This window comes from Pelodiscus sinensis, chromosome 1 (genome assembly GCF_052426305.1).
Source record: "Pelodiscus sinensis isolate ZL-2025 chromosome 1, ASM5242630v1, whole genome shotgun sequence".
Lineage (NCBI taxonomy): Eukaryota > Metazoa > Chordata > Testudines > Trionychidae > Pelodiscus > Pelodiscus sinensis.
Genome location: NC_143052.1, coordinates 87,336,138 through 87,351,389, shown reverse-complemented (window position 1 = coordinate 87,351,389; position 15,252 = coordinate 87,336,138). Strand labels below are relative to the sequence as shown.

At 41.7% G+C, this 15,252-nt stretch overlaps 1 protein-coding gene across 4 annotated transcripts in view; it reads right to left on the bottom strand.

Moving 5' to 3' along the window:
- CNOT4 (CCR4-NOT transcription complex subunit 4) overlaps positions 1-15,252 on the bottom strand; it is an 88,578-nt gene that overhangs the window by 12,691 nt on the left and 60,635 nt on the right. For all 4 annotated transcript variants that reach the window (XM_075934354.2, XM_075934366.2, XM_075934359.2 and 1 more), the window contains 2 exons: positions 14,971-15,220; positions 12,102-12,599 (listed from right to left, as the gene is read on the bottom strand). In XM_075934354.2, the coding sequence (XP_075790469.1) occupies positions 12,102-12,599; positions 14,971-15,220 (748 nt within the window). The remainder of the gene's footprint in view (positions 1-12,101; positions 12,600-14,970; positions 15,221-15,252) is intronic.

Below are 15,252 nucleotides of genomic sequence, written 5' to 3'. Positions count from 1 at the left end.
GGGGGGGGGGGGTGTTGAAAAAAATCAAGAAGGGGGCATGATGCCGAAGAGTTTGGGAACTACTGTCCTAAACCTACATCACCCTTAGAATTGCTGTTTTAGAACCAAACTAACTAGACTAGCATATACAAAAATGACTGCCAGATTCTGAGCACCAAGGTAACTTGTTGAAAACCTGGACCACAGACACAGAAGATGCTGGTATTTTCTCTGACTATTGCCAGTATCTGCCAATACTGGTATTTAAAGGATCCTAAAGGATCCTAACAACCAAAATCTCAGCTGACAAGTATAAAAGCTGCACAAGAAACATATGACAAGAAAACCCAGCTGTCTCTGGAAACCCTTCTGATTCCAAAACATGCTAAACTTCTGAACACAAAAATCAGCAAGAAACAGGAGAGGACTGTGGCACAATCAGAACCCTGAAGTGTTTGGGGCCAAAGATTATTTTGGAATGTGATCCAGATATTGTACACTTTCCTCAATGTGAATTTTGCAGCAGATTAGGACTTATGCCAGGGTATTTCAACCATTTAACACTAAAGATTAAATTTCAAATCTGAGGGAAATTTCAGCATGCCTAATCCTGACATCAAACTGGATGTGCTGGCATTTTGTATACTTGGGAAGACATACTTCCCAACTTCAGAAAAGTACCATGGCATGCTTTGAGTACATTTCCTGGATCTATTGTTGCAGAGTGCCTATTTTCAAAATTGGACTTGATATGATATTATGAGTTACACCTAACAGTAGGAGATAAAAGTGGCAGCTCCAGATTTCATTCTGCCACATGGATACAAAGTCAAAGGTCTCACAGGCTTGAACATTAGTTTGATTTCCTCTGCTTGCTTTAGTAGAGCAAATCATTGGCCCAAGAGGATCACGTACATTCAACACATTTGCATGAACAATGGCCACGTTTTCTAAAACTCACTCTTAATCCTACACTTTTATACTTGTACCTCAATAGATCTGAATTCATAAGATGTGGGACAAATCATACTTGCACGAGCCTTTCAAAAAGAGTAAAAATTAACTTAAACGGCTAGAGACAGACAGGAAGCTTAGCAAGCCAGTATTTTTCCCTTGTGGCTACCATGTTGTCCTTAAGAATTTAAACTTATTTTAAAAGTCTAATCAATAAAGTTGCAAAGATAACCTTCAAAATATGAACAAAATCTAAACAGATACAGTAATGTCTGCGTAAGTCTCTAGGCAGCCTGAAACAATGTCCTGAAAAAACAACGTACCTGATTATCTAAATGAAGTGTTACAATTTTAGAATTATAGTCAACATGATGTTACTATGTACCACAGTATGCATGAAAAGAGAAAGCCTGGGATGGCATCCAAATCCCACCAAGGGGGAGTGAAGTAAACATGAAAAAAATAAATGGTACGTTCCAAAGCTCCACCTTTGCATTTTTGAGATGGTGGTACACTCCTTTTACTGTTTATTTTTTCCAGTCTGATTCTTGAAAGCTAAGCTGTAATAAAGCCTGGGATGGCATCCAAGTCTCAGCAAAGGAGAGTGAAGCAGACTTGCATGATTCTATTTTTAAAAAAATCTACAATCCACCATGAAAGTTCTCACTTAGAGCCAAGCGGGTGAAGTCTGACTCAATACCATTACCTTTTTCCAGTTTGACTACTACTTGGACCTCAGGAAGTAAAACTTTACTAATCGAAAAATCCTAATGACCAGCACTCATAGCTAGGGCCCTGCCAAATTCACAACAGTGAAATCTGGTTTCTTCCCCATCCCCCCACATGAAATCCGGTATTTTTCATGTTTTTATCCTATGCCAGGTCAACCACCTTTCTGAAGTGGCATGCCAAGATTTAACCCTCCTGCCCTGGGCTGTGCCACTCCAGGGGAGGGGGGGGAACTCTCTCCATCCTGCACCTTGTGGACCACCTGGGTCAGTGCAGACTCAGTTGCTAATGGAAACTTACTGTTAATTACATAATCACGCTCAAGACATTTTGCCAGTGCTGCAGCTGGGGAGAAGGTTTAATTTAAATCATTGAACAGATCAAGTGTTTTCTACACTTTGTTACTCTCTAACATGCTATAAGACTATTTATTATTCTTTAAGTTTTTCCCATTACAGACTAACATAGCTGCACCTCTAACTCTCTCATGTGCATTTATCAAACTTCATTTTAAATAAAGTAAAATATGTCCAACAAAAGGTTTCAATGTTTTCTTTCTTTATGGCAGGGGTTGGGAACCTTTCTTGAGTCGGGGTCACTGACCCACAAAAAAATCAGTTGGGGACCACAAGTAAAAAAACCTCTTCCAAACCCCCCCCCCCATCTGAGATGCCTCACTCTTCTGGTACTCCAGCCCCCATGGGGTGGGAGAAGGGGCAGGAAGACTGAGGTTCAGAGCTTCCCATAGGTCAGATGTGCTTTTCTGGGGTTCTAAAGTTAGTGGATTTTGTGGACTCCTTAGGTCTGGGGTGGGAACAAAAATGAGGGGTTCAATGTGCAAGACAGGGCTGCCAACAAGTGAGATAGGGATGCAGGATGGGGTGAGGATGGTAGGATCTGGAAGCAAGTTTGGCAGCCGGAGAGGGTGTGGGTATGAGAGGGAGTTCAGGGGCCAGGAGAGGATTGGAGGATTGGGCCACAAGAAATCTGATGAGGTTCAACAAGGACAAGTGTAGAGTCCTGCACTTGGGACGGAAGAATCCCAAGCATAGTTACAAGCTGGGGACCAACCGGTTAAGTAGTAGTTCTGCAGAAAAGGACCTGGGGGTTACAGTGGATGAGAAGCTGGATATGAGTCAACAGTGTGCCCTTGTAGCCAAGAAGGCTAATGGCATATTAGGTTGCATTAAAAGGAGCATTGCCAGCAGATCCAGAGATGTCATCATTCCCCTTTATTTGGCTTTGGTGAGGCCGCATCTGGAATATTGTGTCCAGTTCTGGGCCCTCCACTACAGCCAGGATGTGGACGCATTGGAGAGGGTCCAGCGGAGGGCAACCAAAATGATAGGGGGCTGGAGCATATGACTTATGAGGAGAGGCTGAGGGAGTTGGGTCTGTTTAGTTTGCAGAAGCGAAGAGTGAGGGGGGGGGGATTTGATAGCAGCCTTCAACTTCCTGAAGGGAGGTTCCAAAGAGGATGGAGAGAGGCTGTTCTCAGTGACAGATGGCAGAACAAGGAGCAATGGTCTCAAGCTGTGGTGCGAGAGGTCCAGGTTGAATAATAGGAAAAACTCTTTCACTAGGAGGGTGGTGAAGCACTGGAATGGGTTACCTAGGGAAGTAGTGGAGTCTCCATCCCTAGAGGTGTTTAAGTCTCGGCTTGACAAAGCCCTGGTCGGGTTGATTTAGTTGGAATTGGTCCTGCCTAGAGCAGGGGGCTGGACTTGATGACCTTCTGAGGTCTCTTCCAGCTCTATGATTCTATGAGTGAGAGAATGCAGCCAAATAGTTAACTGGGGAGGGAGGTGAAGTAAAATTGTATCCCCCTCCCCCGTGCTCCCCATAGCCTCATGATCCCCCCAGCCTGACCCCCTGCATCACCCCATGCCCCTCAGTGCAACCCATGTCCCTTCAGTGCAATCCCTGCGCCCTCCCATCCTGCCCCCACATACTCCTTCAACCCCTCATACCCCCACATGCCTGTCCCCCACTGCACTCACCAGAAGGACAGCAGTGCTGGGGTGGGGTGAGGTAGGGCCGGGGGGCAGAGTCTCTTCCTTGCCCAGTCCTTTACCTGGGCTGTGGCTCCAGGACTAGGGCAGACAGAGCCCAGGGATGACTCCACAACCCTGAACACAGCTCACAGAACTGCCCTGTGCCCCAGCCCTGCCCCCTGCCAAGCAGGAAGTCTGTAGTCAGGAGTGGGGGTTAACCCCTTAGCTCATGGGAGCTGCATGCCCCGACTGGGCAGGGGCAACCCCAGGGACATGCACATGTGCCTCTCCTGCTGCCTGTCCCAGGGGGAAGGCTGAGCTGGTACTACAGCGAGCAGCTGCATGGCTGAAGCTGGAGCCACAGCATGAGCGCCTTGCTGAGCGGGAAGGGAGGAGGCAGGGCAGGGCTGAGCTCCCACCCCACATGCCACAGGAAATCAGCTTGTGCGCCACTTGGCCAGGGTTGCCGACCCATCCTATACTATACAGTTTTCATGAGCACACCAGTGTTTCAAAAACTGAGTTGTGGGGAGGTCATGGTATTTCCTGCCTTACTTCTGTGCTTTCCTCAGAGCTGGGCAGCAGAATAGCAGCAACTACTGGCTGAGTGCCCAGCTCTGAAAGCAGCACCCCACCAGCAGCAATGAAAATATGTCATCCTCCTTACTTCGGTACTGCTACTGCTGGTGGTGCTGCTTTCAGAGCTGAGCTCCCAGCCAGCAGCCTCCACTCTCCAGCCACTGAACTCTGAAGGCAGTTTTCTGCCAGCAGCAGCATAGAAGTAAGGGTAGCAGTACCACACGCACTTCCTTTTTGGGTCAGGACCCTACAATTACATAGATTTAAATAGCTGAAATCACAACACTTAAAATTTTACAAATCCTATGACCATGAAATTAACCAAAATGGATTATGAATTTGGTAGGTCCCAACTCATAGCCAACGTGTCTAAGAAAAACAAAGTGTCATCTCAGTGATTTTCACTCTTTGCATACAGATGTATTGGCAAAAGTCAGGTGTTCAAATTTACCATTGGTACAGTTCCTGCTGTGATAGTAATAGCAGCAACTGAAGCGTGGTAAGGGCTCACGTCTTTACAACAGTGTATAATATAGCTACACCCCACACCATACACATTATATTGCAGTTCTGAGCGGAAAATAGGAGAAAAGAACACAGGAAATTGCCTCTGACTAAGTGACCCCAGGCTCCATGTGGCATTTCAAAGTAGAAGCGCCCTCATGGAGCCTGGGGTCAGTGGGGGACTCTGAGCCCCCCCCACTGACCCTGGGCTCCACGAGGGTGTTTCTGCTTTGAAATTCACAAGAGACCCCGCTGGGGACTTTTGTACATTTTAAAGCTGATACCCATGTGCAACCCAGAGTCAGCTGGACTTCCTGCTGGCCCCAGGCTGCATGTGCTGTTCTGCATTCCTCCAGCGGGGGCTCTAGTACATTTCAAAGGAGGAATGTGGACATGCCTATCAACTAGTCATGTAGCTGATGGAAATTCCATTGACTACTCAACTAATAAATGAACCACAATTTAACATCCTTATTCCAGACCCAGCACAAGCCGGAACTGAGCTGGGCTGCCTGCCCATCTGGCTCCCAATACACTTTAAAGGCAGAGCAGCAGCGAGGGTAGGTCCTGAACCTGGCATGAGCCAAGACTGAGCCAGGCTGTTGGCCACCTTGCTAAAAAATTAACTGGCAGGGGAAGTGGGGAAATCCATGTAGTCTATAGCATTAACCAATAAGCAAAAGCTTATAGGTTAATTGGTTAACTGACTATACTATTACGTCCTAGTCTGAACTAGCTCTCTGGGGTCCACAAGAGATGGATTGAGATGTGACAACAGAATTCAACTATATGTACAGACAATAGATTTCCAAAGAGGTCCACAAATTCAAAGATTGAGAACCACTGCTATGGACTAGTGCACTGATTTTTATACAGTGGGTTTTATTAGGAATAGTATCTTTCAAACAACTGTATCTAAAGACCTCAGGGTTAAATACCATTACAAAATTAACAAAGGGAATTTTAAAATGAGATTTTTTAAGAGGTAGAGAAACAATGAAACTGTTCCAGATTGGAGAAGCTGTGTAGAAAAATCTTGAACATACACATGACTTTCAACAGCTTTTTACTTCGTAAATGAGTAGAGGGAGCAGATGAAAAGCAGAGATACAAGGTTCAAGAGGCAGAATTAAAGATGTCTACCTTGCTTGTTTTTTAAAAAATGTCTGTCTGGTCCCTGAAATGAAGTACTTTGCATTTGTCCTATTTACCGCAAACTATTTCTCTGGTTTGTCTAATGATATATAGCGTCTAATCTATAAGTGTACATGGCTGAGGTAAGTAGCGAGTTGACAAGCAGTGTAAGAGAATGTAAGTGAAAGAGCTATGAACTAGCATTGATTCAATGGTGTTCATACAGCTAACACTATGGTTTAAGAAAAGGAAAGCCCAGAAAACTGGCTAAGAGGATTTACTTACTATTTACTATGTAATGTGCTGAACCAACAGTCCAGGACAGCAGCAACCTCTGTCCACAGGGGGTCCAAGTTCCCCGTGGACAGTGGTTGTGCAGGCATCCTGCCTACTTGCCCCTGCACTGCTACCTCTAGTACAAAGCATCAGCATGGGGGAGGGAGGTGACCCCACGAAGCCAGTGCTCATGGAAAGCCGACTTAAGCTGTGAGGCAGCAAGGGGAACATAGATGGCGCCATGAAACCAGCATGTGTGGAGAACCGGTTTTGGCCAATATGATTAGTACGTGTCATTGTGAGACAAAGGCTTACAAAAGGTGGGCAATAGCAAATTTTAGCGAGTTAGGAAAGTAGCAGAAAAAAATGGAATTGTTGATAATGGTAGAAGTGTTGCAAGAAATGCTGCTGAGAAGACAAATGGTAAATAAGTGTGCCAAACAGATAGGAGTTTAAGGAAAACTATGTTAAAAGGGTGACAGAAGGTAAATAAAGCATCTGTGACAGTATTTAAAGTTAGGCCAGATACATTAAGAAAGGGGATGGAAATCCTTTGCCCATGGTCAAGAAAAAGGATGAAAAAGTGGAAATATTGAGGCATTAATTTGAGTGAGGCATTAGAGAAGACTTCCAGAGCGGTCTGTGGGAGTGAGAAACTGCTAAGTCAAGTCATATGGGCATGCAGGGACATTGGATAATACTTCATACATAGTTTTTCCACCATCAATGCACTTTACAACACACTTAATACATCCCTGAAAGGTAGGCAAGTATCCCCATCCCTGAAAGGTAGGCAAGTGTCCCCAACTTACAGAAAAGAAACAGAATCCTCATGAAATTTGGCCAAGGCCACAGAGCATATCAGAAGCTCAAGAGTTCTGAGTCTCAAGATTCAGCTAAAACTATCAACCACACCTTACCCTGTATAGAATCTAGAAAGAATAAATCATGAGACACAAATGACTGGGCCAGAGAGGTAAAGACCAATGAGATAGAGGGATTACTAACTGAAAGGAAGGTTAAGGCTTGGGTTTGAAGGCATTAAGCCAAAGTTTGCAAAATTGCTCCCTTGATGTCAACGCATAAGAAAGACTCAGCATTGACTATAATTGATACACCACCCTCTATGGGAATTCAAGTAAGGAGGTTAGACAGAGGTCAAAGCAGTGATGTTAACAGCACACTCCCTGAAGTATGGTAGCAGGTACGAAGATTTGATATTCAGCAAAATGGATACCTGGCAAAGTATCAAATGTCATGACTCAAATGGTGAGAGAAGGCACCTTTTTAAATGTTATTCAGTACAAGAGAATAAGATAGGTGCAATTGTTTGCTTTGCCCCCTCTAAGTAATTCTGCTTTAGAGACCTAAAGCATAAAGGCAAGGATGACTTTTGTAAGTCATCTTGGTTTTTAAAATAGCAGTCAGTGTGTTTGGATGTAGAAACAGCAATGAAGATAGACCTGTGTGGTGCTTAACATTCTTAAAAACTTAAACCTGTTCAAGAAAGAATCCCCTGCCTCTTAGGAAAATAGAAGCCCGAGTTAACTATTTACAGAGTGCTCCCATCTACCAGGTTGTATGTATGTAAAAGATTTGCTATCAAGCTATGCAAGCTCAGATTCAACTGAAACAATCTCTCAATTACACCTATATTGAAGAAAAAGCCTGAGATGATTCTGGCCTGAGGCTCTGAAGGTGACTGATTATGATCAACACTCCGGAGACAAAGGCTCAAGAAAACACATACCCACCCCCCCAAATCTAGAAGTTTAGCAAAACTGAAGAAAGTGATTTAACGGTCACAATGGTACTGAGACGAACAGGTACATCCATAAGTTTCCTGTATACATAATCATACTGTCATGCTATTTATTAACAAAATTAAAATATGTACAGTAGAATACTCATCTTCCAAATGCTACCAACCCCAGAATAGAAATGTTAATAATCCTACCAAAGTGTGACCACAAAAACCCTTGCAATCAGAAGAAATATATAGAATAGTTAGTTTAGCTACGCTAAAAGTATGTATATTTATGTTTGAATCATTGTAAAGGGCCTGAGAGAAAAGGTAAAGTGGTGTTTTATGGTAGATTTGCGCCCTGTGAACATTCCAGTTACAGATTTCTGTGCATACCAAGGAAGATTATGGCGCTAGCTGCCTGGCAAAGTATCAAATGTTTGTAATTAAAAGTACAGTAGCCTTACAACTACCATGCATTTCCTTCATGAATCACATCAGTACAAGCATATGATCAACACATTTATTTTATCTTCTTAATATGGGTCCTATATACCATTATACCTGCCCTGAGTATCCCTTCATTTATATTAGTGGGCATCACAAACAGCAGTTTTGGAGAATGGCGGGGTGCCTGAGCACAAGCATGCCCCCCTCCCCCAGTGTTGGGGGGAGCCCTGAGCCTCAGGAACCAGATCCAGGCAAGCTTGGGGGCCACATCCAGCCCCCAGGCCTTAGGTTTCCCAACCCTGGATTAAAAGATTGCAAATTATAACAAGCAATTCTGTTCAGGACTAAATGGGAGGTAACATTTACATCATGTTCTAAAGTTAACACTGAAAAATAAAACTATAATGAATACCAGTGTAAAATGTTATTAATTTTAAGGTTTCCTCTCCCTTTAACCTTAATGGTTCCTTTTAAGGTTACAAACAGAACATTTGAATGAGCCACACTATGGCACCAAGAAATCTCTTTATGCAAAATTATAGCACTAACTTTTCAGAAAATTAATTGGCTAAACATCCACAACATTTTGTAGTAAAACTAGCGAATCATGGGACTGAAGAATCTAGCAAACTGTATGCTGATTTCAAGCAGAAGTTTGGGAGGCTCTTCTAATCAGGGTTGTTTAATATACAAATAAAAACCATTGAAAATGGAATGTTAGTGCAAGTGGAATGTTAACTGAATGATGCTTGGAAGGCTCATATCCTCCTTTTAAACACTAATCCAGGATTGTCTAAGTTTTACTCATCCCAAAAGCATTTTGGATCCCTGATCTATGAAAGCGTTCAGTCTACTAGTAGTCCTAGTGTAGACAAAATACCGGCAGTTTCTAATATTTTTAATCACGAGTAAAAATCCTGGATAGTGCAGGAGCACCATATTGAGTACTACGTCTGATGACAGGTGAAAACTTCTCTAGCATGGTAACAGTTTCAATGTTACCTTTTTGCCAAACAAAAAAAACCCACCTTGGTATACTTCTCAGTTCACTATTTATGAACTGCTAAATAAACTTACACCACCATATCAGGCAGGGTACTGTTAGACGATTAGAGCCCGTTAGTGTAAACACAGCCTTAAAGATCTAGTCTACATAGTTTTTAGAATTGGTATAACTATCTGTTAGGGCTGCAATTTTATAGATAATAGTACAATCCCCTACTATTGATGCAAATATTGATATAATGGTGCCTTATATGGATCATTTATTTTTCCCCACATGGAATGTAACAAACAACACTAAGGGGTTGTACCATTTTAACTATCAGTAGCATGTCCATAGATAAGTTTAAAGAAGGGAAATTATCACATGATAATGTAAGAACCATTTTGTAGAAAGCTTATAGAAAGACCTATCTGATATGATCATTCTTCAAGTGAGTGGTGGGAAATAAGAGATATGTTCTAATAGGTCAACAAGCCATGGGAAAACCTAGGAAGTACAATGACACTTCCTTCTATCTTTCAAGAATTATTGTTTTATATTTCAGTAACTCAAGAGCCACCAGTCATTGACCAGGACAGCACTGTGAGGTACCATGCAAACAGAACAAATCCATACAATAAAAATCCATAATCAACAAAACCTCCTTGTACTTCAGTTAAATTTTGGATCAGCGAATAAAAGAATATCCATACAGGCAACAACCCCCTCTGAAGGAGTTTATCAACACCACTATGGATGTGGAGAGCTAACAGACTTGCCAGACTGAACAAGGCAACCAGCAATGCTCTCTTATCAAGAGTTCAAAGTTGGCATGAAGGACAAAGTTGCCAAGAGAGTAACAGATGTTTATTTTGTGTTTTCAGTACTTAGAAATATTTTTTGGAAAATGAATTTGTTCTATTATACACCAAGAGAAAACACTGGTGTTTTAACAATATTATTCTATTACAAACAGGCAGTGAAAAAAGCATAAGTGACAAGCTATATACGAGACATGGACTCAGATCCATGAAGCGCTTCCTGCAAAGTTATACCAAGAATATCCAAATTTTGTGCAGCACAAAAAGGGAAAACAGCACACCAAAAGGTAATTAAATGATGCCATTTTAAAACCAACCATATACACCCATATTGCCAGAATGAAGAACATTACTTATGCAACACCAATAACAACTCCCTCAGCCCTGCCACTAGCCCCTTGGAGGAGCAGCTGTTGCCACTGACCCAGGATAATATAGATCTGGTCACAGAGCCCGGAATAATTTTCAGTGTGAAAGTGCAAATAAATTTGATCTAATTTAGCGAAAATATCTATTTGTATTGTTAGGTTGTAAATGTAAACATCTTAATGAGGTAACAAAAAACTAGGGGCTTTGTTTACCTTTGGGGTTTTTTTATATCCATAGTTAAATCATTTAACTTAGGGAGCCAACTTCATTATAAGACTATTCAGGATAGTCCCGAACATTTGTTCCATGCTATAAATATGTGTTTTACTGTCAGGAAGCCTGGGCAAAAGCATGGGAAATTACTGGGCTCTAGTGAGGATTCATAGGACAAAGCAGAAGGAAAGAAGAAACTTCCAAAACTTCTCCACTTGAGCAGCAAAATATGTAGTAAAAAAAAAAAAAACTTTCTACGTCACTTGTCTTTGGATTTTCCTAGATCAGTAGAACAACAGGATCTGGGTTTAGAAAGGATCACAAGGGTCATCAAGTATAATCTCTCTGCCAAGATGCAGGGTGTGTTATATCTAAATAAATCAAGACAGTTATCCAGCCTCCTTTTATAAGCCTCCAGCGAAGGAGCTTCCACAACCTCTCTAGACCATCTATTCCATTGTCCTAATGTTCCTCAGTGAGGAAATTGCAACTTATTTCTTCAAAATGCGTAAAGGAAATAATAATGGCGATGTCTCAAGGAACATTTTTCCTCAACCCACGACTACAAACAACATAAGAGTCTCTTCCTTAAAATTGTTGGTCATCTTGACTACATAGTTCCATAAGAATATTTTTTCCTGGAACTCCCGTTGAAGCCAAACTATAAAAGAAGGCATGAAGTACAAGATGAACTTCAAATCCCGGAAGAGAACTAGACTAGCGTTCTGCTTATTTCGCCTTTCATTTACAATGTTTGTTGCCATGTCCCACCAATAGAGTCATTGTCCAGTGCCGGCCTGTTTTTTCTTAGGACATCAAGGATTGCATGTAAAACATTACAACTATTTGGAGTACAGAAATCAATAGTGTGTTAAATATACAGTTTATTTGGGTTGCATATGGAAGGGAACAATCTAGCCAAGACAGCTGGCCAATAGATTTATTTGTTGTACTTGCAGAGAATATTTGCATTTTTTTTAAATTTGGGTTAGCGCTTGCATGGTGATACAGGCATCTTCTAGAATTCAAGGCCTACTCTTCCTTTTAAATTTTCATCGAAAGCCGGAGTCTGGCAAGACTGAAGAACTGAAATACCAATCTCTTTTGAAATAAATTGGGTACAAGATACTCCACCTTCCTTATAAAGCTCAATGTTACAAGGCTAAACCGCCAATTAAACCTTCTGAAAAAATGAAAGTGGATCCATTTAAAACAATGTTCTCCCAAAAGAATACCAGGATGACAATTATAGTAGCATTCTAGCACTGGTATCCAACTAGCCCCTCTTCCCACCTCTCTTCCCACCCTGGCTTAGAGAAGCTGAAGGCATGAAACTGGTGATAGGTTCATGGCTGCCTTGATTCACCTACCTGATATAGGGATCCCTCCCAGACCTGTGCTGTGTTGTGGAGGGAGAGTCAAGTCCAAGAAATTACTATTTGAGGTGGGATTTGCTGTGTGGTTCAAGTGCATGATGCTATTGCGAGGGAAGGCCATCCAGGGATAGCGAGCTGCTTGGCCCGGAAAACTGAAGGAGTTGTAAACTGCTCGGTGCTGTGGAAACTGCGGAAACCTCTGTGGCAAGACTGGAAAGGTGCTACTGAGAGAGTTGGCATTTGAGGGCGCAGCAGGATGCAGGAATCCAGACCCTGACCCTTTGGCGGTTGTAGTGTGCGGGGAAGGGTTCTGAAAAGATGTGGGCGAGAGGGAAGGCTGGTCTTGGACTGATAGTTCCTTCTCAATCAGGTCTGCTAAGGCTTTGCGAGTGATATCAAAAGGGTCAAACCCTAAATCATCCTCTTGCTGTTTGGAGGAGCCAAACCCAAATGCCGCTTGCCAGTCTGTAGAGGAGGATACTGGGATGGTTTCTGTAGAAGGGTAAGAGAGATAACATTTAACATTTGAACTGTTCTCACCTCCTTAGTCTCTCAAAAGAAAGTCTTATTGCTGCATAGTTTTCAGATCTGCTACTATTAAATGTCAACATCCAGACAAGACTGATTTCACTGTAGGATGCAGCACAAACAGGTCTAACATGCAATAAAGAAAGCCCTTACCAATTAAATATCAGTATAAACAAAACAGAAATATAGGATGACTAAGGTGCACAAAATATTGGGTTTATACTAGTTTGACTAATGCAAGACTCAGTGAAGGAGTGATAAAGAAAATAATCCCTTAAATAAGTGTTAAATTCAATATTCTACTTTAAATTCTAATGATGTATTTCATGGCTGCTATGTAACAATTTTGTAGGAGAAAAGGCTTGGCCTCTTGTATTTCTGAAAACAAGTACAGATATTTCCCAGGGTTGCTCAGAAGTTATTTTGTAGTGCATAAACAAAACCAAATTATGTAAATGAATAAAATATGCACTTTGATAGACTAAGGAAGTTGAAGAAAAATAGCTGTACTGTAAATTTTAATAAGTACTCGGAAGCACTGTTGTGGACACAAGTAACCAAAACCTTTTCCTTGCATTTTAATTTCCCTTTGTGTATACACGGTTCATCCTACTGTTTATGTAGGTTTTAAAAATACTAAGTTCATAGTCTCTGAACATCAGAAGTGGACAATCAGATTTTGGAGAAAAAGTACAGCAGACAACATGCTGGAGAGATTGAACCAACCAGTCCTCTTGTATAAGGCAATACCACAAATGAGAATTTGCATTGTCTTCTGTTGGGAGGGAGAAGCTGAATCAACTGCTTAGAGGACTACACATCACAGTGTGGTGAATAGAGAAATTATTCAAACTGTTCTGTGCATCATTTTCAAAAGACTAGAATCTCAACTTTCACTTCTGTCCGAGTATAAGAATTATGGAATAAAAAGACACTAGACATGAGGAAGGTAGATCTTCTACATTCCGGCTTTGTCTACACCATTTGTCAGTAAAACTTGTGTCATCGTCTCCCATCCCTGACTGACAAGTTTCACCAGCAAAAGTGCTGGTTTGTACAGGCCAACATAGCTAGTGCCATTCACTGAGGGCTGTTTAATTATGCCAGCAGTAGTTGCTTCCTTCCAGCAAAGAGCAGCTACACAGGAGACCTTACAGCAGCACAGCTATAGTGGTACAGCTGTGTCATATTAGGATCTGTGGTATAAACAACCTAAAACCTAAGTGGCAACACAATCCATAAAGCACCACTGACAGCAGAAGAAACTAGTCGTGTTACTGGGAATTCACCTTTCACTGTTGCTTATTCCTTACATGAAGTCTATCTCCAAGTCAAGAGGGACAGAAGCATCAAAACATGCAATCTACCCAAAAATTTATTTGGTAATACACTGCCTGGTAAATGAAAGATACATCTATGACTCAGAAGTCTAAAATATTCTGTAGTTTCCTATTAAACATGTACATGCCATGAGCCACTAGACATTTGATACCACGACGGGGTATATTTAATTTCATTTGACATACATGATACAGCACAACATTCCTATGAATGGATATTCTAAAAAACCATCTCTGCAATGCCATTATCTTTCAGTGGCTGCAGTTGGTCCTAGTATCTTTGACTATACAATCACTCACTTTAGAAAGTGTCAATCGCTCGCCAAAAATAGAATCACAATACTAAAACTAGAAGGGACCTCGAGAGGTCATCAAGTCCAATCCTTTGCCCTCATGCAAGGACCAAGCACCATCTAGATCATCTCTAACAAATGTATATCTAGCCCGCTCTTAAATATCTCCACTAATGGAGATTCCACACCCTCCATAGAAATTTATTCCAGTGCTTAGCCACCCTGACAATTAACAAGTTTTTCCTAATATCCTACTTAAATCTCTATGGATGCAATTGAAGCCCAGACATACCAAGTTAGCTTGCATCAGCCAAAAACTGTCAAGCCCCTTCACTAAAGATTACAAACCCCTACATGCTGCATTTTCAGATAATATAAATATATACTTTGGTATATACTCATATTACTAAGGTCTACGTTTTGCTATTAAGCAAAAAAGTGAACATTCATTCCACATTAAGATCTGTATTAAACTGTGGTTTTAAACCTACATGAATGCTACTGCACTAGATGCTTTGATGATCTCAACAAGCAACTGGGATGTTGGGAAGACTGACTTCTGGGCAAGAATTACATAATCTTGACTCAAATGTAATTAAAATAACTGAGTAAAAAATAAAGTTCCATGGTCTGCAAATTCCACACTATTTTAGGCATAAACTACAACAGTAAGCAACTGACACCTTAACTAGGTCTTAATACCTGATGTGAAGAGGCTCTGTGGTTCTGGTGCCGTGGGCCAGTCATTGGAAGTCTGTGGAGAGCTGGGGAATGGGGGGAGCCCGCTTGGGATGGGGTTTGGATGTCGGAAGTTGTCCGAGAAGAGCGACTGTGACTCTGTTACTGCTCCTTCAAAAGGAGACCGTGCACTGTGATTGGATGAACTGATGGGTAGGACTGGATTGGGTTTTGATAAACCAGGTGGTGGTGAAGGTGTGTCACTGTTTGATATCTGGTGGCAGTAAAGAAAGAGAACAGAATAAA